The sequence below is a fragment of the Schistocerca nitens genome, chromosome 7, assembly GCF_023898315.1.
Source record: "Schistocerca nitens isolate TAMUIC-IGC-003100 chromosome 7, iqSchNite1.1, whole genome shotgun sequence".
Taxonomy (NCBI): domain Eukaryota; kingdom Metazoa; phylum Arthropoda; class Insecta; order Orthoptera; family Acrididae; genus Schistocerca; species Schistocerca nitens.
In genome coordinates, this window is record NC_064620.1 from 221,412,217 (window position 1) to 221,437,640 (window position 25,424).

General features: G+C 43.1%; 1 protein-coding gene across 1 annotated transcript; it reads right to left on the reverse strand.

The window, feature by feature from the left end:
• Positions 1-5,458: 5,458 nt before the first annotated feature.
• LOC126195114 (prostaglandin reductase 1-like) lies at positions 5,459-24,363 on the reverse strand. The gene is made up of 3 exons (XM_049933587.1): positions 24,104-24,363; positions 15,546-15,902; positions 5,459-6,105 (listed from the first exon to the last, which is right to left on the reverse strand). The coding sequence occupies exons 1-3, from the start codon at positions 24,314-24,316 to the stop codon at positions 5,653-5,655; spliced, it is 1,023 nt and encodes a 340-aa protein (XP_049789544.1). The 5' UTR covers positions 24,317-24,363; the 3' UTR covers positions 5,459-5,652.
• Between the last annotated feature and the right edge of the window lie 1,061 nt (positions 24,364-25,424).

A 25,424-nucleotide genomic window follows, 5' to 3' on the forward strand; every position in this document is an offset into this window, starting at 1 on the left:
ATCCCGAACAGGTCGGACCACAGGAAAGCATCGAAGCGATTCAGAGGAGGGCTTCCAGAGTTGTTACAGGTAGGTTCTATCGACACGCGATTATTAAGGAGGTGCTCCATTACTGAAATGGAAGTCCCTGGAGGGACGATGTTCTTTTTGACAAACACTATTGAGAAAATTTAGAGAACTGTCATTTTCAGCTGACTACAGTACGATTCTACTGCCGCTACCATACATTTCGCCTGAGGATCGCGAGGACAAGATAACAGAATATAGGATTCATACGGAGACATACAGACATTCGTTCTCACTCGCTCCCTTTGGGACACGAAAGGGAATAAATGTTAGTGGTAGAAAGTGCCCTCCGCTGTGCACCGCATAATGGTTTGCGGAGTATGCATCTTGACGTAGAGGTAGTTGTAGATGTAGGAGGTTTCAAGTTATTCAAGCAACGATGATCCCGCAAAGAACCTCCACTGATGCCCACAGGCGATGAACTCAGTATGGGTAGGGTCTCAATGGACATCACCCACATGCTCTCCCAGAATAAAACAGTCGGAGAGCATTAGCACAAAGACATGGGTAATATATCTACATCTAAATTTATACTCCGCAAGCCACCCAACGGTGTATGGGGCGTAGGGTACTTTACGTGCCACTGTCATTACCTCCCTTTCCCGTTCCAGTCGCGTGTGGTTCGCGGGAAGAACGACTGCCGGAAAGCTTCCGTGCGCGCTCGAATCTCTCTAATTTTACATTCGTGACCTCCTTGGGAGCTATAAGTAGGGGGAAGCAATATATTCGATACCTCATCCAGAAACGCACCCTCTCGAAACGTGGACAGCAAGCTACACCGCGATGCAGAGCGCCTCTCTTGCAGAGTCTGCCACGTGAGTTTGCTAAACTTCTCCGTAACGCTATCACGCTTACCAAATAACCCTGTGACGAAACGCGCCGCTCTTCTTTGGATCTTCTCTATCTCCTCCGTCAACCCGACGTGGTACGGATCCCACAATGATGAGCAATACTCAAGTATAGGTCGAACGAGTGTTTTGTAATCCACCTCCTTTGTTGATGGACTACATCTTCTAAGCACTCTCCCAATGAATCTCAACCTGGTACCCGCCTTACCAACAATTACTTTTATATGATCATTCCATTTCAAATCGTTCCGCACGCATACTCCCAGATATTTTACAGAAGTAACTGCTACCAGTGTTTGTTCCGCTATCATATAATCATACAATAAAGGATCCTTCTTTCTATGTATTCGCAATACATTACATTTGTCTATGTTAAAGGACAGTTGCCACTCCCTGCACCAAGTGCTTATCCGCTGCAGATCTTTCTGCATTTCGCTGCAATTTTCTAATGCTGCAACGTCTCTGTATACTATAGCATCATCCGCGAAAAGCCGCATGGTAGTTCCAACACTATCTTCTAGATTATTTATATATATTGTGAAAAGCAGTGGTCCCATAACACTCCCCTGTGGGACGCCAGAGGCTACTTTAACGTCTGTAGACGTCTCTCCATTGAGAAAAACATGCTGTGTTTTGTTTGCTAAAAACTCTTCAATCCAGCCACACAGCTGGTCTGATATTCCGTAAGCTCTTACTTCGTTTATCAGGCGACAGTGCGGAACTGTATCGAACGCCTTCAGAAAGTCAAGGAAAATAGCAGCCACCTGGGAGCCTGTATCTAATACTTCCTGGGTCTCATGAACAAATAAAGCGAGTTGTGTCTCACACGATCGCTGTTTCCTCTGCTCTGCTTGCTTCAGATGGAAACGGGCATTTTGTATTGCAACCATTGTTCAACTCTAGAAAGATATTTTTTTCTTATTTTGTACATAACAGACTTTGATTCACATTCCCTTAACTGATTTTACGTAATTAGTATCATTTAATGCGTGTGATAAATGCTACACAGTGTGTCCCGAAATTCCCATTAAAAACTTATAGGACTTCTAGAGGGAGTGAGTACATAATATTCTGAACAGGATCCCATGTCCAAAAACGTTCTGTTTACTTTCTGTGACGGTTTCAATTCATATGTTTAATTCATACACTTCTGCTTGAGCAGTTGACTTAGTCATGATACAATACAGTTATTAGTTAACAATTTGAGAAGAAACACACCCATTTAAGACTTAAGAACATTTCTTTGGGTTAACACTTAAATGCCGCACAGGATTATCCGAGCGGTCTTAGGCGCTGCAGTCATGGACTGTGCGGCTGGTCCCGGCGGAGGTTCGAGTCCTCCCTCGGGCATGGGTGTGTGTGTTTGTCCTTAGGATAATTTAGGTTTAGTAGTGTGCAAGGTTAGGGAACCATGACCTTAGCAGTTAACTCCCATAAGATTTCACACACACAACACTTAAATATCACTTGTTTACATTATTCCAAGCTAAAAAGATCCCAACGTAGTGTACGTACAGAACAGTACTGATGGATTGCAACAGTGGTTCGACGTGGCGGACATCAGCGTTCTTACAAACATTGTACATAAGAAGTATGTCCTGGTTCACGCTCTTCATCCCACCTGGGAGCTCTTCAATTCTTAGTGCAGCGGCAAGAACTCCTGCCAGCAAATTTTCCTTTGTCTGTACAGGAGTCTCGTAAATTAAACTTTACATACGAAGTTAAGTGACATCATCTTACCGTCTGACGTAGTACACGTCCTCCTGCCTATCCTACTGCATACAAGGGCAAGCAACTCTGAGACTTTTCTATTTCCCTCAGCAGACTTGGACGCATTACTCATCTCAACTGAAAACAAGGGTTCCTATTCAAAACACAAGGTGTATGAAAAAGAATCGCCGGCCGAAGTGGCCGTGCGGTTAAAGGCGCTGCAGTCTGGAACCGCAAGACCGCGACGGTCGCAGGTTCGAATCCTGCCTCGGGCATGGATGTTTGTGATGTCCTTAGGTTAGTTAGGTTTAACTAGTTCTAAGTTCTAGGGGACTAATGACCTCAGCAGCTGAGTCCCATAGTGCTCAGAGCCATTTGAAAAAGAATCACCCTATATGGCACGTCTAAGCCAGTAATGTGGTCCGATGCGACCGATCCATCGTTCAGTAATCCTTTGATATAAAAGTTCCCGCACTTCCTCTAGATGCCAGTGTGGCGGTGTTCCATCTTGTTCGTAAATGAAGTCGTCCGAATCAGTCTCCAACTGTGGGAAAAGTAAGTTCTCAAGCATATCGAGATATGTGCTTCCTGTTATAGCGTTTTCGGGAAAGAAAAATGGACCGTATATCTTATCCCGTGAAACTGCACAAAACACATTAAGTTTTGGAGACCCCCACTCATGCTGTACCACTTCATATGGTTGTTCTGTACCCCATATTCTCAAATTATGACGGTTCAGCTTTCCATTTAAGTAGGATGTGGCCTCGTCACTCAACACTAAGCGCGGCAGAAAACTGTAATCCTCCATCTTACCAAGAAGGAAATTACAGAACACACAATTAATAAAATATTCCCGGCTATTATACCGTGGTCGGAGGGATTTCATTATAAAACCCGACGTTTCGTCACAATCTGCGGAAGATATTTTCAAGGGGGATCGTTTTAATGTTCGATTCACACTCTGGCTTGCTACTGACTGCAGCAAAATTCCGCTTCCGCGAGCTTGCGCGCAGTGGCGTGTCGTCACATGTTTTGAACACACGAGTGCAACTGGCCGTTGTCGACTGCCATCATCAGCTGTCACTATCATAACACGGTGGAAGACTGGTAAACATCTTCTTCAGCACCGCAATTCAAATTTCATTCAATTTCATGCCCTCCTCCTTCCTATTAAAATTCCTGCGGTGTTTCACACTCTCTATCGCCTCTCTGTAGAGCCTTTCGTGGTATCAGTTTGCGGTCAAAATGATGTGGTGGTCTCCTGACTGTCCAACATGTTAAGCAACAGCTGATCTGTCAATCTCCTGCCATTGCCCTTGTGCTCTTCGAGTCGTTTCCCGACAGTTTTCTTTGGAGCACCTACCTGCACCTCCCCATAACTACACGTAAGCATTCTAGCTTTTTCCAGCGGTTGACGAGCATCCTTGGCCGATCTTACGTGATCTTGTATCTCCCCTGTTGGTGCGTAAATTACCGCGATTTTCCGCTTCCTCAAGATTTTTCGTATGCGGCCATTCACGTTCTTAATGAATGGCAGAAAAACTTTTCATTTCACCGGCGCTTGAGCATCACTATGATTTCTATGAGGTGGTCCTTACGCTCTTTTCACATTAGCGCACGAATAACCACTCTTGAACAACGTGTCGAGATGTGTGTGAACGGGTTCAACCCGAAGATTCAGTTTACCACGGAGAAGGATGCAGGCAGAAGAATAAATTTTATTGATGTACTAGTTTTCAAGGAAGAAGATGGCAGCTTGACTCACACAGTTTACCGGAAACCCACGCACACAGACCGTTACCTACACCGGGATTCGAACCACCAACCAGAGCAAAAGCGAGGCGTCATAAGAACGTCGGCGGATAGACCGGCTGTGAACCAGAGCTACTTGACGCAGAATTAAAACCCCTCCTCCGCAGAAGGGGGTGGAACGGCGGGTTTTAAAGCGAAATCCCTTCGAACGCGGCATAATAGCCTGAAATATTTTATTAATTGTGACAATTCCGGCCGTGAAAGTTTACATTTTACACTTACAGAACTCCACACGTTTTTGCTGGTCACCTTCACGAAGAGCTTGCACTAGCTAAATTTTGTACGGTTTCGTGTGTAAACGTCAACGCAACACACACCAGACGGAAATCGGGTGCCTGTTGAGCTGTCGTGTTGCACTGCGAACGGATTTCTGCGGAGTCCTTGTCAAACACCGGCGGATGCGTTCGACGTCTGTCACACTAGTCGACAGCCCGGCGAGTTGCCTTTACACAAACAACCTGTTCCTGGGAATGGTTCGTCCCATCCTCTAATGCTCTGTGCTCACATCATGCATAGCACGAAAGTCATTCTGAACAGTTACTACTGACCCTCACTGCACGTAACGTAGGGCACAAAACGTTTTCTGTTGTCCTGACTCTATATTACTAGAGATGAGGTGGATGCACCCTACTGCTACTTAGCGGGAACAGTGTAAAACTCTTTGTTTGCTCTTTCCAACAGTATGTTGTCCACACACATATCTCAAATAACGTTATATTTATGATTTTTTTAAAATCCCATGATTCTTTTTGATACACTCAGTATTATGCGCTCACTCTCCTATACAAATCCTAGAAGTTTGTAATGGGAATTACCGAACACCCTGTCACACTGCATGTATGAATAGCATAACTGATAGTAATTAATGTTAATGCCAGAGTAACTCTTTTCTTACATTAAATCGTTCGTTTATATTTTTTTTACAGCTTCTATGTTTAATAAATGTGGATCAACTTGTTGCAAATGTTTTTCAATTATTTTCAAACAAGCTATTGAGGCGTCTTTGTGTAGGATAATAAATCCAGTTCAAATCATATAACATAGGGAAACTGTTATATTATAACACATATTATTTTCATAAACATAAAAAATATTAAACATAATTTCTAGCAGAATAATAGGGCCAAGCGATACAAGTTAGATTTCGTGTCCCATTTATAAAGTGTTGTACGTCTTTGCCTCTGCTTGGACATCCACTTCTGCTACACCAGGGTGTTCACAATTTGACAACAGCTTTCCCAAAGTTCTCGCCTCGCAGCATACCGATGAAGGCTTTGGGAGTGTTGACGAAGCCGTCGGTCACCGTCTCCCTGTACTTGAGTTTCCCCTCCCTCACCCACTGCGTCAGTGGGCTGATCCCCTCATCCCAGCGGTCGTGCCACCGGGTATAGGAGCAGCCCTCAATGCGGAGTTGATTGACAAGAAACGTGAACGGCAGGGTCACCAACTTTTGGGACTCAAGCTCGTTGTACTGGGAGATGCCGCCGATAACGGTGATGCGACCGCGGTAGCGCATGTGACTCATGACCTTGGTGCTCATGTCGCCCGCCACGTTGTCGAAGTACACGTCGACACCATCTGGGGCAGCCTGCTTCAGGGCGGTGGAGACGTCTGTCGTTTTGTAGTTAAACACATGATGGAAGCCCAGGTCGTCTTTCAACCATTTCACCTGAGAATAAGAGATTTATATCATAGCAGTACAAGATGCTAGTTGAAACTGTTTTCTAAGTTACTTACGTATCCCAGACTTATATTAGCTGTGAAAAACAGTGAATTCTGTTTTATAAGTTACAGAGCGCAGCAACCAGTCGTCCTTTTCTTTCAAGGTTTTATTTGACAATTCCGGATTTCGGCTAGTGCCTAGCCATTATCAATGCTAAAACGTACAACAAGTACGTGGTCAGGCGATACTAAAAAATGTTACAACTCATGGCATAACCTATATGCCTTTTACATTAGGTTACATACCACTATTTTCTAATCTCGATGCATGTCAATTCTCTGTTGTTCGGGCGCCGGCCACAGTTCTTTTAATACTACTGTATAAAGAAGATAGGCTGTGTGGAGAACACATCGATACATAATATATAACATTTAGAGGAAACCCCACAACAGACTCTGCGTCCTGAAACTCCTGTCCAGCCAGACATGGGGCCTGCATCCTTCCACCACCATTCACACCTACAAATCCTTGATCAGCCCCATCCTTTGTAGTGCCAGCATTTCTTGGATTTCGGCCCCTTCCAGATTCCATAACGCCCTCCAAATACCCGAGCGCCATGCACTCCACCTCGCCTTCCGTATTCACTTTCCATCCCCCATGCGCATCATCTACGACCTCATCCCCTTCCCCCACCTTCTCCTTTTCCTTGAACATAGCCACACCTTGTATATTGCCCACCGACCCAATGTCTCCACCCCCTGGTGTCATCCTTCCTCTCCACCCTCAACCCGTTGCTGCACTTTTACTGTTGTGTCCATCCTCTCTCCATCTCCACACCCTCCCCCTCCTTCCCCAACGCAACTTCTAGCACATATCCCTCCCGGATGATGAACTTCGCCCTGACATCTATCCCTCCTACCAACTCTAACCGCACCTTCCTCCTGCCTCCTCCTCAGGGCTCCCTCTCCCTCCCTTCTCTTGAGTGGCTGTCCCCTTCCTACACCCCCTCCCTCTCCCATGCTCCCCTTCAGGATCTCTGCACTCCCTCCTGCCTTGTCTTCCGTCTTCATCACCTGCCACACCTATCTTGTCTCTTGGGACAGCCAGCACTGGAACGTCTCTTCCGCCACCGTCTTAAGGCAATCCGAGCAAAGGAGAGTCTCCAGTCACCTTGAGGGCATTAAGGTCCTCAACCAGGGATGAAGTAGGGGATCTCCCCGGCTACTACAACGGCCGAGATTACTACTTGATCTGGCTGCTTACAAGTAGTATTGTACCCTGGACCACCTTTCTAAAATTAAATTTACTTAGATTTTAGACCGCCATTCAGATTTTATTACTGTTTACACGGATGGGTCTAAACAGGGGGATTTTATGGGCTTCTCTGCTGTGTTTCTGGCCGAGCGGTTCTAGGCGCTACAGTCTGGAACCGCGCGATCGCTACGGTCGCAATTTCGAATCCTGCCTCGGGCATGGATGAGTGTGATGTCCTTAGGTTAGTTAGGTTTAAGTAGTTCTAAGTTCTAGGGGACTGATGACCTCATAAGTTAAGTCCCATAGTGCTCAGAGCCATTTGCACCATTTTTGCTGTGTTTCCCGAAACTGTCCACAGGATAGGGCTCCCAGAGCAGTTCTCAGTTTACTATGCAGAACTGTTTGCCATTCTGAAAGCATTAGAGCATATGCGACGACATCATGGCAAGAAATTCATCATCTGCTCATATTACCAAAGTGCTCTACACGCTCTTGAACACATGAACTCAGTAGATCGGATGGTGCAAGAAGTGCAGGACGCACACCTGCTCTTGCAAAAGCAGGGTAAGGATGTAATTTTCTGCTGGGTTCCAGGGCACATAGGGATTCCTGGAAACGAACTTGCAGACGCGGCTGCCAAGGAGGCTTGCTCCATCCCACCTCCTGCTCGCTGTCGATACGACATATTTTAACTGAGTGTTTTATATGCGGGTTTGAGGGAAGATTTAAGTTTCCCACTAGACCTGCCCCCTCTTGTAACTAATAAGGAGGCGAGTGTGGCTAGAGTTTTACGTTTTTGTGTGATGTCTGGACATCTTCCCAAAATATTGGGATTGAGATCTTAATGTGCTGTAAAGTGGTTTGGTCACCCATTATTTGTAAGTGGTCACCCAGCCACAGTTAATTATTTTTACCTGTTTTGTACTGGTATTTTATTTTTAGTTTTATCTACCTGTTTTGATGTGCTGTGTCCAATCTTGAAATTTGAGCATTTACAATTCTCTCAAAGATCGGCTCCGAATTGATACTTGTTTAACAGATCTTGGCTGCACTCGTCAACATTTGTTTTGGGAATGGGCGCTCATAACCTCGTTGTTGTGCGCCCTAAAACACTAATCATCATCATCATCATACAACCCCTGCCCCCTATTTCTTTCATTCTAACCCCTCCCCTGCTGCACCTCGCTCTCCCCTCTTTTTCCATCACCTCAGGCCTCTTCCTTGTCAGGCGCCCCCTGGCAGATTTTATTCTTTGTTGTATGTGCTTAATCTCTTAAAATGGATTTAAGGTGTCTTAGTTCTGGAGTGTTTTAATGCTGTGGCCAACTTTTAACCTGTGTGTGTGTGACTTCAGTGTCTTTTACATGCTCTACGAATCGCCAACTGTGTTTTTTTAACTTTTTGTAGACTTTTTTAACTGTCCCCACATCACTGTATCTGTATCAGTGTATATTTTCCCTCCATTGTCTCTCCTTAGTCTCTTTTTATGTACCCCTTTTTATCGCCTTTATATGTATAATTTTCTCCTTTTATTAGCTGTCATGTCATTCAGCTGAAGAGCGGCGGATTGTGCCGTTGCCAGCCCTCCCCTGCCCATGTGGGGCAGGGGAATTGAATGAAAACAAATGAAAAAAAAGGAACTACTTCGTTACCCCTGGGACAAGCCACCCCTGGATCCAATCTTATACTGTTTCCTAGCACCAAGTTTTCAAACAATTCCCAGAACAGTGCATTTTTCATAACAGCTTGATCATTAATGAGGTTGCCGCTGACATTCTTGGATGACAAAAGATCTCCAGCTCTTCAAGGAGGTCGAGGGACCTGACCTTCTGGCATTTATGCAGCAACTTCACATTAGATGTCAAACTCGGCACATTATGAGTCGTCATAAGTAAATGAGCAGCCATTCAATATTTCTGTGTGACATATTTTCCGCCCAATGTGATGTGGTCCCCAAACCTAATTTCCAGTCTCCTTCCTGATTGGCCAACATAACAAGCCCTGCAGTCGCTAGGAAACAGTATAAGGTTTGACCCAGGGGGAACGAAGTAGCTCCTTTTTTTTCTTCCTTTATTGAATTTCGATTCCCGATCTGGGGGCAGGCTGACAGAAACTTAATGCGCCGCTCTACAGTCGATAGAAGAGTTAAAGAACATAATGAGAAGATGACAAACAATATGTAAGGCCAATAAAACAGTGACTTTGTTAAAAACAGTAAAATGGCGAAAAGTTGCGGAAGTTGAAATAGAAAAAAGACGGGGTTGACGATTATAATGAAGATACACAGTAAGTACACAGTATGGTTTCTGTTCGTAATACTTTAAAAAGGGGGTACACAACACTGAACAGTCAAACACTGCACCATAGATTAGAGATGTACACACCACAGCCTAAAGCAGATGGGGGGGGGGGGGAGGGAGAGAGAGAACCCGGACAGACGAGGAGAAAAAGGGAGGGGAAAGCAAAAAGGTGGGGAGCCGACGGAGAGGACCCAGAAAAAGGGGGATAACAGAGTGGACGTGAGAAAAGGAGTGAGGAAGACAGTGGAGGGTCAACAAAAAGGATTCGGGGGGGGGGGGGGAGAATGGAGTTTGAAGGTAGAGAGAAAACAGGATGGAAGAGGGGGATGGAGCCTGAGAAAAGGACAGAGGGAGGGAGGAGAAGGTGAATATCAAGGTTGATAGGAGGGATAAAAGGAGGGAGTGAGGGTATCATCCGGGAGGGGGAGTTGATGGAAGCCACCTCAGGAATGGAGATGAAGGGTGGAAAGGTGGAGGGTAGGAGGGACACAAGAGTGAAGGCACCTCGGTGGGCAACGTTGGAGACGAGAGGAGCAACCAGGGGATGAGAAGGACCAAGTCGGTGGGAGGTCTAGAGGATGTGGATATGTTGTAGGGAAAAGGAGCAGGTGGGGGAAAGGGTCATAGAGGATCTGAGGATCTGCATGGGAGACAGACAGTGAGGCAGGCTGCATGGCATTCGAGGATCTGGAGGGACTTATAGAATGTGGGAGAGGGGGGCAGATATCCAGGCAGGTTGGTTGGTTGTTTCGGGGAAGGAGACCAGACAGCGAGGTCATCGGTCTCATCGGATTAGGGAAGGACGGGGAAGGAAGTCAGCCATGCCCTTTCAAAGGAACCATCCCGGCATTTGCCTGGATATCCAGGCAGGACTAGCATAACAGAGGATGGGATGGATTACGCATTTGTAGGTGTGGAGGATGGTAGAGGAGTTCAACCCCTGTGTCCAGCCAGGGAGGAGTTTAAGAAGACAGAGGCAGTTGTTGGCTTTGGATTGGATAGGGTGGAGATGAGGGATCCAGTTCGGTTGATGGTCAATGGTGAGTCCGAGGTAGCTGAAGGTGGGGGAAAGGCGGACAGGACGGGTGCAGATGGCAAGGGAAACATCAAGGAGCCAGAAGGAGCGAGTGGTACGACCTATGATGATTGATTTTGAGGAGTCACTGGTTACAACATGTGGCAAAGTAGCTCCTACTGTCTTGCCAATATGTAGCAGCCATTGACATAATGCTGTAAGAGTATGACGGTTATAACAATGAACCTACAGAGCTCTGTCCATGGTACGTCAGCTTTGATGCATGTACATTGTCATAACAGCAATTCAGTGTATTGGTTTTATTGTACTTATAATTATAATCTGTTTGAAATGACTCAGAGACTAGTACTCTCTACGTCTTTAACGGAATGCCAAGTCATGCCAACCATCCATCTTGCTGACATTTAGTGCCATCTACGAACTATTCAGTAAATAAGAGTAACAACATGATGTTTACATAAAGAGAAAAATAATACAAAGAAAAAAATCATTTAAATCAGATCAATTGCAGCATGTGCCTCCTTGTGTCTTGTAAATAAATTTAAAAAAAAGGTTTTACCCCTCTTGCGTTACATATGTGTATAAAGAATAAAACGACTGACTCATAAGGACTGAACTTGGAAATTTTCATATATTTTCTATGTTTACTGGCAAATGTGAAACAAAGTCGGACAGCAATGTAAAGAATTTTACTTATGTTCTTTTTAATGTAATTGCCATGCAAATTTGAAGCTTTTTTACTTTCCTTTAAATGTTATATATTATGTAGTTGATATAGAGGGTGCCATGCAACCAATCGATGTGTTCTCCACACAGTCTACCTTCATTATACAGTAGTATTCAAAGAACTGTGACCTGCGGCCGAGGAACAGAGAACTGACATGCATCGAGACTAGAAAACAGTGGTATGTAATCTAATGTAAAAGCCATGTAAGTTATGCCACGAGTTGTAACATTTTCTAGTATCGCCTGGACATGCACTTCTTGTACTTTTTAGCATTATAATGACTAGGAACGAGCCGAAATCCGAATTTGCCAAATAAAACCTGCAAAAAAAAAAGAGAAAAAAGACGACTGATTGCCGTGGTCTATAATTTCTAAATCATATCACAGTCGCTGAGTGCGCCCACTTTCCTAATGGGAGGTAACCTATTGAATTCTGCTCTTGGCGCAAAAAACACTTCCTTATAGAACGATAGTTACAACATATAAATTACCTTCAGCAAAATGCTATTGTTGGATCTCAAAAAACGCAAATATTGTCCTCTGAGAGTAAAGTGGGGAACCTAGAACCTCAATCCCCATTCAATCTTCCTCATCAAAAATTTTGGCATGCCGAAATATTCGCACCCTTTTAACAAAGAACATTATAGTTCCTTGTACCCAGTCTCGCTTTGTAGATGTCTTTATACTCAACATCTCCATCTCACTGCCATTGTCTGTATATTTCGCTTTCCCATTGACTCCTTTTTCTCCTACTGATTTACAATATATCCCCCTACCACTGTCTCCACTTACAGTGTCTCCTTTTGTCTTTCTTTCTCACTGTCATTGTCTCCACCATTCCTTAGCAACTCTGGGGACCCAATCTAGTTTTTTGCCTATAAACACTAGTTAAATATTTCGGTCTAAAATATGCCCTCCGCTATACCTACTTGTAAAACGTTCCCCGGACTGGGAGAGTGCAGACATTGCAAACCACCAAGTCTATGTAAGGTCTCCACTCACTCATATTATTAAATCCCACGGCTTCTGTCTCCTACCATGTCTCTTTCTCTTTTATTGTCACTGTTATTCTTCTGCTCATCAATATCTCCTCTCTCTCCTTTCCTCTCCTACTCCTACTGTTTTCGTCCATCTCTCTTCCTCTTTCAATGCTACTTTCTCTCTCCCACCATCAGTGTCTCCACTCTCTTTCTCTCTTCCTGTCATTGTCACCTCTCTCTTCTCCTGCCACCATCTTCATGCTAGTCTCTTTCAGCACAAAGAAAGTGAGAACATGTTCCCATGTGAAAATTTGCGATGAGGAAAGCAGAATGAGGACTGACTCAGATGGTTCCCCACTTTTCTGTGAGAGTCTTTAACAGAGGAACATACTCCCCTTTTTTGTTCTCCGAGAGCAGTGGTTTTCCTCTGTTTCCCTACTTTTTCTTGCTAAAGTAGTGTGTGCTACTTACATAAAACAAATTATACAGAGCAGTACAGTTTTTACAGTTTATTTACACCTTTGGACAGATTTATCCACTTTGACACACATATCAACAACAAATAAGTAACTTAAAAATAAGGGTAACACACAATCGTTTGCTTTTCATTTTTTTCTGGATGTTTTGGTCATCGATCGCAAGTTAGCGAAAACGCTTGACTTATGATTTGTATCTTAAAACAGTAAAAATTTTATTAGAAATATATTGCTAAATTTGCAGCCCTTTCCGTTTTACATAATTTTTGGCAATAATTTTAAGTTCTTTTCGAGTATTGTAAGACCCTTCTTTCGCAACTTTTTGACACTACACTCCAAATTTGGACATACAGTTTTATTGGTGAAAAAATGCTTACTAAAAACATAGTTTGGCTACCTCAGAACCGTTGCGATGACTCTAGAACCCTTGCCATGTGTTCACTATGTCAATTAAAACTACACTCACGCTCAGACCGGGTATTAAGTGGATGTTTAAACTGTACAGGTGCGGTAAATTTGAATATCTGAAGTTCGGTAAAGGATAATATACCGAAAAATTTCGAGTTTCCATGTTGCCTGAGAATATCATCTTAAGATAACATGGTAAGAATTTCGACTATTTACCGTGAATAGAAATTATAGATGTGTCCACCTGCACAATTGGTAATTTTGCACCCATAATTCATGGTTTTTGAGGGGTTTTTCAAGAACTGTACATGAACAAATGGTGCTTTTATAAGCCACTTAAGGCCCATCCTACACCACACCTAGACGACGCCAGCCTGGACTGGAGGAAGTATATGAATGATACTTAAATTTTCACCATTTATTTAGGTTCTTTACATTATACCCCATCTTCCTATATGTGCGCAAACGGTCGCTAGGCCAAGGGCTATCAAAAACTCTTGATTCCTTATCTCTTTGATGACCCCTGAGAAATCTGATTTTCGCTTCCGGTTTTTAGTACACACTGTTACCATGCACTGTCTTGCACGGAGCGATAAAGTGAAACTCTATTTTTGTATTGTTCTGTACGACTTTGGTAGAAAAATTTCAAACTTAAGGTTGAAAAACAAAACGTGATATTTGTTGAAATATGACCGTAAAAAATATGCATTTTCTTCGTTTTTCAATCTTAGAAAAGTGATTTATTTTAAAATTTGTAATATTAATTTGAAATGTGATTATTTGGCATATTTTTGGTTTTCCCCACTCTACACCCAGCTCTACGTCTAGGAATGGTAGATGTGTCACATGTGAGCCAAGTTTGGTTGAAATTACTTCTAGCGTTCGATAGTTGTGTTCTACATGCCATCCCTATCCGTCTCAAACCCTAACGGTGGGGGTTAAAGTTAGTCAGATATGTCACCAATTAGCGTAGCCAAGCCCGACCTAGAAAGCTGTGGATTCGATGGTAATATAGTTTGTTTACGACTCAGGAGTCACCTGTCATTTCAAAGATTCTTACTAAAACGATTCACACCATTAGAATAACCTCCGAGAATTTGAATTACGTATTGACTGGGAAGGTTCTCCAGTCCTATAAAATAAAAAGATCTTCAACACCATCGGTGTGTCAGTATGATACAATCAGACGTTGGTTGTCATGTAGGTTTGCTCATTCTCTTCTCTGAACAGTGACGTTCGCCACTTACCACATACTTCTGTCCCCGCTTACAGATAAGGCTCATTGTAAGACGTCGACCAAGTTCCCAAACGCACCTAGTTTTTTGTTTTTTGCACCCCATTGCTCACATATTTGAGATTAGCATTCCTTCTTGTTTCGTATTTCTGCAGCTCGTCGTAGTCAGTAACAAGAAGTTGAGCAGCGAAATCTGTACAAAGACGTAATGGTGGCGGTTTCTGATTATTTTAATTTCAAGATTTTAAACATGGCTGAAACAGCAACTGTTGAAATTCTTCACGATAAAAAGTGACAGCCAAAACAGTTGCAGGATATAAATTTTTATTAAAATTCTTGACCAAGGTTTCGGTATATACAAATATACCTTCATCAGAAGAAAAAAAGTCTAAAATTACATCATGCAATGGAGATTAATAAAACAATTGTGCCAAAGGCGTCATCAAAAATTAAGACACCAGACTGGTGCTAAACTGTTCGTATTGACCCTGTGCCTATAGTAATGTTGTACAATTGGAGATGATGTCTTAATTTTTGACGACGTCTTTGGCACAATTCTTTTATTAATCTCCATTGCATGATGTAATTTTAGATTTTTTTCTTCTGATGAAGGTATATTTATTTATACCGAAACCTTGGTCAAGAATTTTAATAAAAAATTTTATCCTGCAACTGTTTTGGCTGTCATCCTTTATCGTGAAGATTATTTTAATATTTGTCACTATCGATTTTAAATTCGTCTGGCTGCAGTTTTCACATATGTTCGAAAGGAAAGCGCAACCCACACACATTGTACTGTCCACAACGCCCACACCAACTATCACCAAATGGTGCACTGCCCAGCTACTCCCTTACTCTCTTGTCCGCTTACACACTGTATGTTCCTCAACTGTCCAATCCCCCAGAGACATCCTTGCCGGCTCGCGACTTCCTGGGGGTGGGGAGTGTGATGGTTGCTTACAGTAGGAAGTTTTACCCGCCATAATGAACACATCTGTTTGTAGGTAGGTTGAACAAAATATAACTACATACCTTAGATTCAGATCCGGCGAAGCCGATGACAGTACACCCCTTGATGAGCGCTATCTGTCCCACTATGCTGCCCACAGCGCCTGCAGCGCCACTGACCACGACCACCTCTCCAGCCTTGAGCTGGCAGACCTCCAGCAGTGGGAAGTAGGCACTGATTCCAGGCATACCCAGCACTCCCAGGGACAGGGATAACGGCAAATCCCCCAGGTCTGGCACCAGCATGGGGGGCGACATGACATCAGGGGGCGGAACTTCTGGCCCAACATCAGCCACTGTGCGGTCGCGCCACCCCCAGTAGGCCACCACATGCCGCCCCACTGGGAAACCTGCAGCCCGGCTCTCCACGATCCGTGCCACCTGTGGGCAGACCACAGTCTTACTCTAACACAAAGCAAAAACACAAACGGCGCCACAAAAGTTCAGTACATCAGGACCCACTTCAGCCACTGTGTGACACTGCCATGCCAATTTCTCACTCTTGGCAAGTGAACTTATAACAAAAGGAGCTATATTTACAATTCCTACGACTTTTTATCACAAACTTAGGAAACAACTTGCTTGAAGGTTATCCCAAATTGTAATGCCTTCCATCCTGTAATGCCTTCAATGGGAAACATGCCATGTACTACCACAAATTCATGGTCAAGTGTTTCCCAAAGGATCCTGGTCTCACTGTCCCTGTTTCCCTGACCCATATACCAATACTCGCAACAGTAATTATTATCACAGTCTTACATGTGATGACATAATAAAATTCACTGTTATAGCCATTCATGCAGCCCCATGAACCATGGACCTTGCCGTTGGTGGGGAGGCTTGCGTGCCTCAGCGATACAGATGGCCGTACTGTAGGTGCAACCACAACGGAGGGGTATCTGTTGAGAGGCCAGACAAACATGTGGTTCCTCAAGAGGGGCAGCAGCCTTCTCAGTAGTTGCAGGGGCAACAGTCTGGATGATTGACTGATCTGACCTTGTAACATTAACCAAAATGGCCTTGCTGTTCTGGTACTGCGAACGGCTGAAAGCAAGGGGAAACTACAGCCGTAATTTTTCCCGAGGGCATGCAGCTTTACTGTATGATTAAATGATGATGGCGTCCTCTTGGGTAAAATATTCCGGAGCTAAAATAGTCCCCCATTCGGATCTCCGGGCGGGGACTACTCAAGAGGACGTCATTATCAAGAGAAAGAAAACTGGCATTCTACGGATCGGAGTGTGGAATGTCAGATCCCTTAATCGGGCAGGTAGGTTAGAAAATTTAAAAAGGGAAATGGATAGGTTAAAGTTAGATATAGTGGGAATTAGTGAAGTTCGGTGGCAGGAGGAACAAGACTTTTGGTCAGGTGATTACAGATTTATAAATACAAAATCAAATAGGGGTAATGCAGGAGTAGGTTTAGTAATGAATAAAAAAAATAGGAGTGCGGGTTAGCTACTACAAACAGCATAGTGAACGCATTATTGTGGCCAAGAAAGACACAAAGCCCATGCCTACTACAGTAGTACAAGTTTATATGCCAACTAGCTCTGCAGATGATGAAGAAATAGATGAAATGTATGACGAGATAAAAGAAATTATTCAGGTAGTGAAGGGAGACGAAAATTTAATAGTCAGGGGTGACTGGAATTCGTCAGTAGGAAAAGGGAGATAAGGAAACATAGTAGGTGAATATGGATTGGGGGGAAGAAATGAAAGAGGAAGCAGCCTTGTAGAATTTTGCACAGAGCATAACTTAATCATAGCTAACACTTGGTTCAAGAATCATAAAAGAAGGTTGTATACCTGGAAGAATCCTGGAGATACTAAAAGGTATCAAATAGATTATATAATGGTAAGACAGAGATTTAGGAACCAGGTTTTAAATTGTAAGACTTTCCAGGGGCAGATGTGGACTCTGACCACAATCTATTGGTTATGAACTGCAGATTGAAACTGAAGAAACTTCAAAAAGGTGGGAATTTAAGGAGATGGGACCTGGATAAACTGAAAGAACTAGAGGTTGTAGAGAGTTTCAGGGAGAGCATAAGGGAACAATTGACAGGAATGGGGGAAAGAAATACAGTAGAAGAAGAATGGGTAGCTCTGAGGGATGAAGTAGTGAAGGCAGCAGACGATCAAGTAGGTAAAAAGACGAGGGCTAATAGAAATCCTTGGGTAACAGAAGAAATATTGAATTTAATTGATGAAAGGAGAAAATATAAAAATGCAGTAAATGAAGCAGGCAAAAAGGAATACAAACGTCTCAAAAATGAGATCGACAGGAAGTGCAAAATGGCTAAGCAGGGATGGCTAGAGGACAAATGTAAGGATGTAGAGGCTTGTCTCACTAGGGGTAAGATAGATACTGCCTACAGGAAAATTAAACAGACCTTTGGAGAGAAGAGAACCACTTGTATGAATATCAAGAGCTCAGATGGCAACCCAGTTCTAAGCAAAGAAGGGAAGGCAGAAAGGTGGAAGGAGTATATAGAGGGTTTATACAAGGGCGATGTACTTGAGGACAATATTATGGAAATGGGAGAGGATGTAGATGAAGAGGAAATGGGAGATAAGATACTGCGTGAAGAGTTTGACAGAGCACTGGAAGACCTGAGTCGAAACAAGGCCCTGGGCGTAGACAACATTCCATTAGAACTACTGACGGCCTTGGGAGAGCCAGTCCTGACAAAACTCTACCATCTGGTGAGCAAGATGTATAAGACAGGCGAAATACCCACAGACTTCAAGAAGAATATAATAATTCCAATCCCAAAGAAAGCAGGTGTTGACAGATGTGAAAATTACCGAACTATCAGTTTAATAAGTCACAGCTGCAAAATACTAACGCGAATTCTTTACAGACGAATGGAAAAACTGGTAGAAGCGGACCTCGGGGAAGATCAGTTCGGATTCCGTAGAAATGTTGGAACACGTGAGGCAATACTAACCTTACGACTTATCTTAGAAGAAAGATTAAGAAAAGGCAAACCTACTTTTCTAGCATTTGTAGACTTAGAGAAAGCTTTTGACAACGTTGACTGGAATACTCTCATTCAAATTCTGAAGGTGGCAGGGGTAAAATACAGGGAGCGAAAGGCTATTTAGAATTTCTACAGAAACCAGATGGCAGTTATAAGAGTCGAGGGACATGAAAGGGAAGTAGTGGTTGGGAAGGGAGTAAGACAGGGTTGTAGCCTCTCCCCGATGTTATTCAATCTGTATATTGAGCAAGCAGTAAAGGAAACAAAAGAAAAGTTCGGAGTAGGTATTAAAATCCATGGAGAAGAAATAAAAACTTTGAGGTTCGCTGATGACATTGTAATTCTGTCAGAGACAGCAAAGGACTTGGAAGAGCAGTTGAACGGAATGGACAGTGTCTTGAAATGAGGATATAAGATGAACATCAACAAAAGTAAAACGAGGATAATGGAATGTAGTCAAATTAAATCGGGTGATGCTGAGGGGATTAGATTAGGAAATGAAACACTTAAAGTAGTAAAGGAGTTTTGCTACTTGGGGAGCAAAATAACTGATGATGATCGAAGTAGAGTGGATATAAAATGTAGACTGGCAATGGGAAGGAAAGCGTTTCTGAAGAAGAAAAATTTGTTGACATCGAGTATAGATTTAAATGTCAGGAAGTCGTTTCTGAAAGTATTTGTATGGAGTGTAGCCATGTATGGAAGTGAAACATGGACGATAAATAGTTTAGACAAGAAGAGAATAGAAGCTTTCGAAATGTGGTGCTACAGAAGAATGCTGAAGATTAGATGGGTAGATCAGATAACTAATGAGGAGGTATTGAATAGGATTGGGGAGAAGAGAAGTTTGTGGCACAACTTGGCTAGAAGAAGGGATCGGTTGGTAGGACATGTTCTGAGACATCAAGGGATCACCAATTTAGTGTTGGAGGGCAGCGTGGAGGGTAAAAATCGTAGAGGGAGACCAAGAGATGAATACACTAAGCAGATTCAGAAGGATGTAGGTTGCAGTAGGTACTGGGAGATGAAGAAGCTTGCACAGGATAGAGTAGCGTGGAGAGCTGCATCAAACCAGGCCCGCATCTCGTGGTCGTGCGGTAGCGTTCTCGCTTCCCACGCCCGGGTTCCCGGGTTCGATTCCCGGCGGGGTCAGAGATTTTCTCTGCCTCGTGATGGCTGGGTGTTGTGTGCTGTCCTTAGGTTAGTTAGGTTTAAGTAGTTCTAAGTTCTAGGGGACTGATGACCATAGATGTTAAGTCCCATAGTGCTCAGAGCCATTTTGAACCATTTTTTGCATCAAACCAGTCTCAGGACCGAAGACCACAACAACAACAACAACTGAACGTCCTCACACATTCCTTAGTCATCGATCAGCTTAACTGTATGTTTTTTACCGCAATGTAAGAGCCACGTATTCACTGTTTATTAACTTAAGTTTAAGCTGAAGTTTAAGCTCCATGTTTGCTAATATCAACTGGTGCTACAATTATGCAATATACTTTCTTCCAACTTGTACTCCCCAGGCACGAAGTAAATCCAACTCACTACCAGATAATCCATCCTCTTATCCCGTTGCCGGCTGGAGTGGCCGTGCGGTTCTAGGCGCTACAGTCTTGAACCGAGTGACCGCTACGGTCGCAGGTTCGAATCCTGCCTCGGGCATGGATGCGTGTGATGTCCTTAAGTTAGTTAAGTTTAATTTGTTCTAAGTTCTAGGCGACTGATGACTTCAGAAGTTAAGTCGCATAGTGCTGAGAGCCATTTGAACCATTTTTTCTTATCCCTTTACAACTATAAACACACTGGCAATGAACAACCTGCAGTATGAGATGGAATTGGCGATGGTTATCCCAAAAAACAACTTCATTTGGCCACAGCAATTGTTTCACCAAAATTCCCAGAGAGTTACCCTAATTTTGTATTATCACGCCTTCACTGAAATTTAAGCCACAAAATATATCCATTTTTAAGCTTGAGGAGACAGGTGCAATCTTCCTCGCTAATACAGTTTATTATGAAACAGTTTATGGCTTATTAGACCATCATATGATAACAACTACTTTTCTGCCTTAAATAAGAAACTATTCTACCATGAGGTGAGAAAATAATTGGTTAATAAAGTATAATATTCATACGTACAACTGCCTATCCTAAGTAGACCAGTCCTACTTCAAAAAGTATCATTGATACTGACCTCAATATCCTTAGCTTCTCGTAAATAGTCCCAGTTTATTACTTTCCTCACAGGTGACCTCATTTTTCTCTGCCATAGCTACAAGAAAAGTAGCTCCACCCCTGATATGATAAAAGCATCCCAAAAACTCCTTGGATGTATAAATGCACTTGCCTCGTATCCAACTGGAAGTGATTGTGACCCACCCTCTCTATCAATCCGCACACAAACTACGCACCAAAATACCCAATGCCCCAACGCCTCCCAAGCTAATCCAATAATTATAGCTGTCACAACTGCAATGGCTACTGGAAGCATAACCACACCTAGGTCGCCCAAAGGGAAGACATTGTGTCAATATCTAAGATCCTGAAGACATAATCAGCGTTAAGAAAGGAAAAGCACACAGCAACCAGTCGCAGTCACTTTAGTTTTTATTACTCTTGAATATCTAGATTTCGGATATAAATAGCCATCTTCGGTGCATTTGAGTTACAATCCCAGAAACTCGCGGCAGTACCTGTCGCCATATGATCTTCTTAGTTTGTAGGCTGAATGAAACTGAAGCCTCAGTTTTCTCTACGATTGTTCAGTGTTAGCATCATTCGATAGACGCGTTCTTCCCAAGCCTTCATCAGTGCGTCTGGAGTAATTGTCGCAATAACTGCTTCAGTCCTATTTCTTAAGTTAGGTATGTCAGCTGGTAGCGAAGGCACGTACACGTGATCCTTTATCAACCATCAAAGGTAAAAATGCCATGGAGTCAGATCGGGTAAACATGGAGACCATGCGAAACAAGATACGTCATCTGGCCCCTTGCGACCAGTTCAGCAGTCTGGAACAACATAGTTTAACCAATCACATACTGTGGTATGCCTGTGCGACAGTATACCACCTTACTGCCAAATAAAGTTCTGGGGTTGTCTTCGTCCCATTGAGGAAAGAGCCATAGTTCTAGCACGTCAAGATAAAAAAACAACAACAAATACGCATGATTTACCCAAAACAATCCCATAAAGTTTCTGTCAGGACATGGCACAAAAGACATTCAATTTATGGGAATTGCAACTGTACCATCTCATGCAGATTTGCTGTTCCCCAGTTGTGCACATCATGTGTGTTCGCTCGTCCACTTAGGTGAAAAGTCGATTCGGCAATGAAGATAGCAAGATCCAGAAAATTTTCATAGTCATGGAGCAATACATATTTTACTAGGTTGACTGGTAAACCGTAGACTGTATCCTTGAGAGCCTGCAGCAACTGGAAACAGTAGCGATGTGGCTAAGTGTTTCCTTAAAAGTCTCCACACAGACGTGACTTGAACTACCAGTTTACGCAGAGGCTTCCGGACTAATTTCTGGGAGATAGGCGTGAAAGTCGGTCATTTGTTCAACACGTTTTTCAGTCACTTTTAGTCCTCCCATACTTTTCCCTTTGGAAAGACAACCGCTGTCTTCGAAATGAAACCATGGATGTTATCATCGCTTGGAGGATTACAATGGAACTCAACACGGAATGCATGTTGCGCTGTAATAACAGATACACGCCGTGGAAACTAAAACACGAAAAGCCGTCTACTAGTCGTCATCTTTGCTACTAGCGCTTTCTAATGGAAGACACGGGAAACAGTGTTTGGGCATATGCGGATATACAAATAATTCTGTTTGAGTTGCTCTTACATTTGATGCATTACTTATAATTGTAAGTTGAATGAAACAAATGCTATAGAGCATTAAACCTACGACGATCATTTTGAAATACGGTACTCCGTATTTTTGTTACTTCTCTTATCGTAAAGTAAAGGATACCGTGAGGCATCCTGGCAGCTATCAGCCATTGCCTTAAAGGGGAAACGTAAATGACGGAAAAGTAACGTAAAAAAGACATGAATTTTACAGGCTATTTGTTCCCTAAGCATTACAATATAATGTCTTTTTTCGGAAATTCTGTATACGCTATTCAAGGAATTAATTAGAAATTTATAAGTACAGTCGTAGCGAACATGGCAGGTGCTAGCCACTCGACAGTCAATAGCGATCGACCAAATGAACGATTAGTTCGTGTCTTGGAGAAATGTAAGAATATGCAGTGTAATGCTGACAATATAATTTGTCTTGCAATAGAAATTGGAGAGTAGAAGCCTGCTTTTTTGCGTTTGTAGGTTTAGAAGAAGCGTATAACAATGTTGATGTGAACGCTGTCACTGGAAGCTTGAAGTTTGAAGGGGTGAAATACAGTGACTGAAATGAAATGATCCTATGGCATTGTGGGCCGGGAGGTCCAATGCGGGGAAGTTCGGCCGCCGTATTGCAAGTCCTTTTTAGTTGACGCCACTTCGGCGACTTGCGAGTCAATGATGACGAAATGATGATGAACACACAACACCCAGTCATCACGAGGCAGAGAAAAATCCCTGACCCCGCCGGGAATCGAACCCGGGACCCCGTGTGCGGGAAGCGAGAACGCTACCGCAAGACCACGAGCTGCGGACTACAGTGACTGAAGGGTCACTTACAGCTTGTATCGAAATCAGCTGCAATTACAACATTCGAAGAATGTAAACGAGACACAGTAATTTAGCAAGAGAGAGACACAGCATCATAGTCCATCCCTCGTCATATTTAATCCGTACATTGATCAAGAAATAAATGATATTAAGGATAAGTTTGAAAAGCGAATTAAAGTTCCAGAAGCCGATGTAATAACACTAAGGTTTGCTAACGACATTGTAATTCTCTCAGAAACTCAAAGGACTTGTAGGTCACTTGAATTGAATGGATATTATCTTCAAAATGGGTTGTAATTGAATATCAAGACAAATAAAACAAGGGTGATGGAGTATCGTTGAATTATATCAGATGATACTGAGGGAATTATATCATAAAATGAGATGCTAAAGGTAATGCTCACACTGTTATGCATTGGTGTGACTACAGCAACGATAAATTGAATGTTCATACAGATCACACAAATTACCTTACTTGTATTTCTATAATTGGTTAAGAAACATAGCAGAAAGAGTGGGACAGAATCATTTCTAATAGTATAATAGTCTCTGCGTATAACTGCACAATGCAAACCGCTTAAACAGGGGACCCATGGTGTGCTGAGCAAATGATTCTCACACAGGTCTCTTGTGGCACCCAGTGCTAACATAAACTGATAGCGTTTCGAAAGGCAACAAACAGACAAGTGCTGAACGGCGATCATCTATTGGTGTGGAAGCCTAGAGGCGTCAATAAGTTAAAACGCAATGCGGTAGCAGTACCTGGCGTCACTTTCCGTATCTTCCAGTTTCCGCACGAAACTTTGGTGACGTCAATGAGGTGACGTCACTGTGGTTGCATATGGATGCCAATACTGAGACACAGGTTACCCGTCTGCGTCAGATTAGGAAAGGAAGCAAAGCAGAGATACTTTACCTGGGCCCCGATCATGGTGTCTCCCACTTTCTGTCCGTATTTCTCCCCGCTTCCTAGAATCCTCTGGACGGGATCGACGCTGAAGTAGACAGCCTCGGTCAGGATTTGTCCATCCTTGAGGGGTGGCAGGTCCTCCTCCTCGATGCGAAAGTCCTCAGGTCGAGGTTCTCCCTTGAAATATCGAACGAGTATGATTTTGCGTGCCTTCACCATGGTCGCTGACGTTGATCTGGCGACTCGTACGTGCCCGCTTTTGTAATATTAGCGCCGAGGGCTTATCGAGTTGGTGCCGGCATCTCTCTTATCTCTCACCGACAAGGATAGTGCCGTGTGTAAGCGATATTGAGCGTTTCTTGGATTTTTTCATCATAAAATCTCCGGACACTAACAGTTGTTGTTATCAGTGTCTCTGCAGATAACTTCACTTTTATTGCCGTTTCATTCCGATAACGCAAAACTCTTTATGCCCAGTGTATTTTTGAACGTCAGGTAAGACAACTTAGTATTAAGAGCTAAGATTGTACTCTTAAGCTGTTATTTTGATTGATTCGTGCCTATAGAAAATGAAAATGGGATTTGTCTATCAGATGTGCAGTTGATTTACCTGGGTTTTGATTCTAATGGTGTGCCCGTTCACGTATCTCCTTCCGTTTAATAAACAGCCAGCACCAATCCTACAAGCACCGACACTCAGATGGGAAGGTAGAAAGAACAGCTTCACAAGTAGATGTTGGAGGATTTTAGCATTTTTAAGCAACAAAAAATTAGTAATCTGCTCGTGTATCGATATATCGTCGTAACCAAAAGAATAAGCCACCGAAAGTTGGAATCAAGGTATTAAATTTTTAGCAGCTACGATTCCGAATTAGTACCTCCATTAACTCACTCAGACGACTATCGTAATGTGAAAGGATGCTACCCGAAAAATTTGCAAGGAAAACGAGTCGAGGAATTTAATAGCCAACAATTGATAGACATAGAAGAAGTTCAAAGAAGGGCAGCTCGTTTTGTATTATCGAGAAATAGTGAAGGGACTGCCACGTATATAATACGCGAATTAGGGTGTGACTCATGCAAATAAAGGCGTTTTTCGTTGATCCAGGATGATCTTATGAAATTTCAATCATCAACTTCGTCGTCAGAGTCTCAAAATGTGTTCCCGCGCTTGCTATTCGGGATTAGAACGGTAGAGAAATGACTTGAAGGTGGTTCTACGAACCCTCTGCCAGACACTTAATTGTGAACTACACAATAATCGTGTATATGTAAATGCGGAATAGTTATGATGCTCTTCCTGCTTGAGTTGTGCTTCGACTATTGC

Coding starts and splice junctions, on each gene's coding strand:
- LOC126195114 (XM_049933587.1), bottom strand. CDS start 24,316: ATGGTGAAGGCACGCAAAATCATACTCGTTCGATATTTCAAGGGAGAA. Junction 15,903..24,103: donor ACACCATGATCGGGGCCCAG/GTAAAGTATCTC, acceptor GTCTGCCCACAG/GTGGCACGGATCGTGGAGAG. Junction 6,106..15,545: donor TCGCCGGATCTGAATCTAAG/GTATGTAGTTAT, acceptor TCTTATTCTCAG/GTGAAATGGTTGAAAGACGA.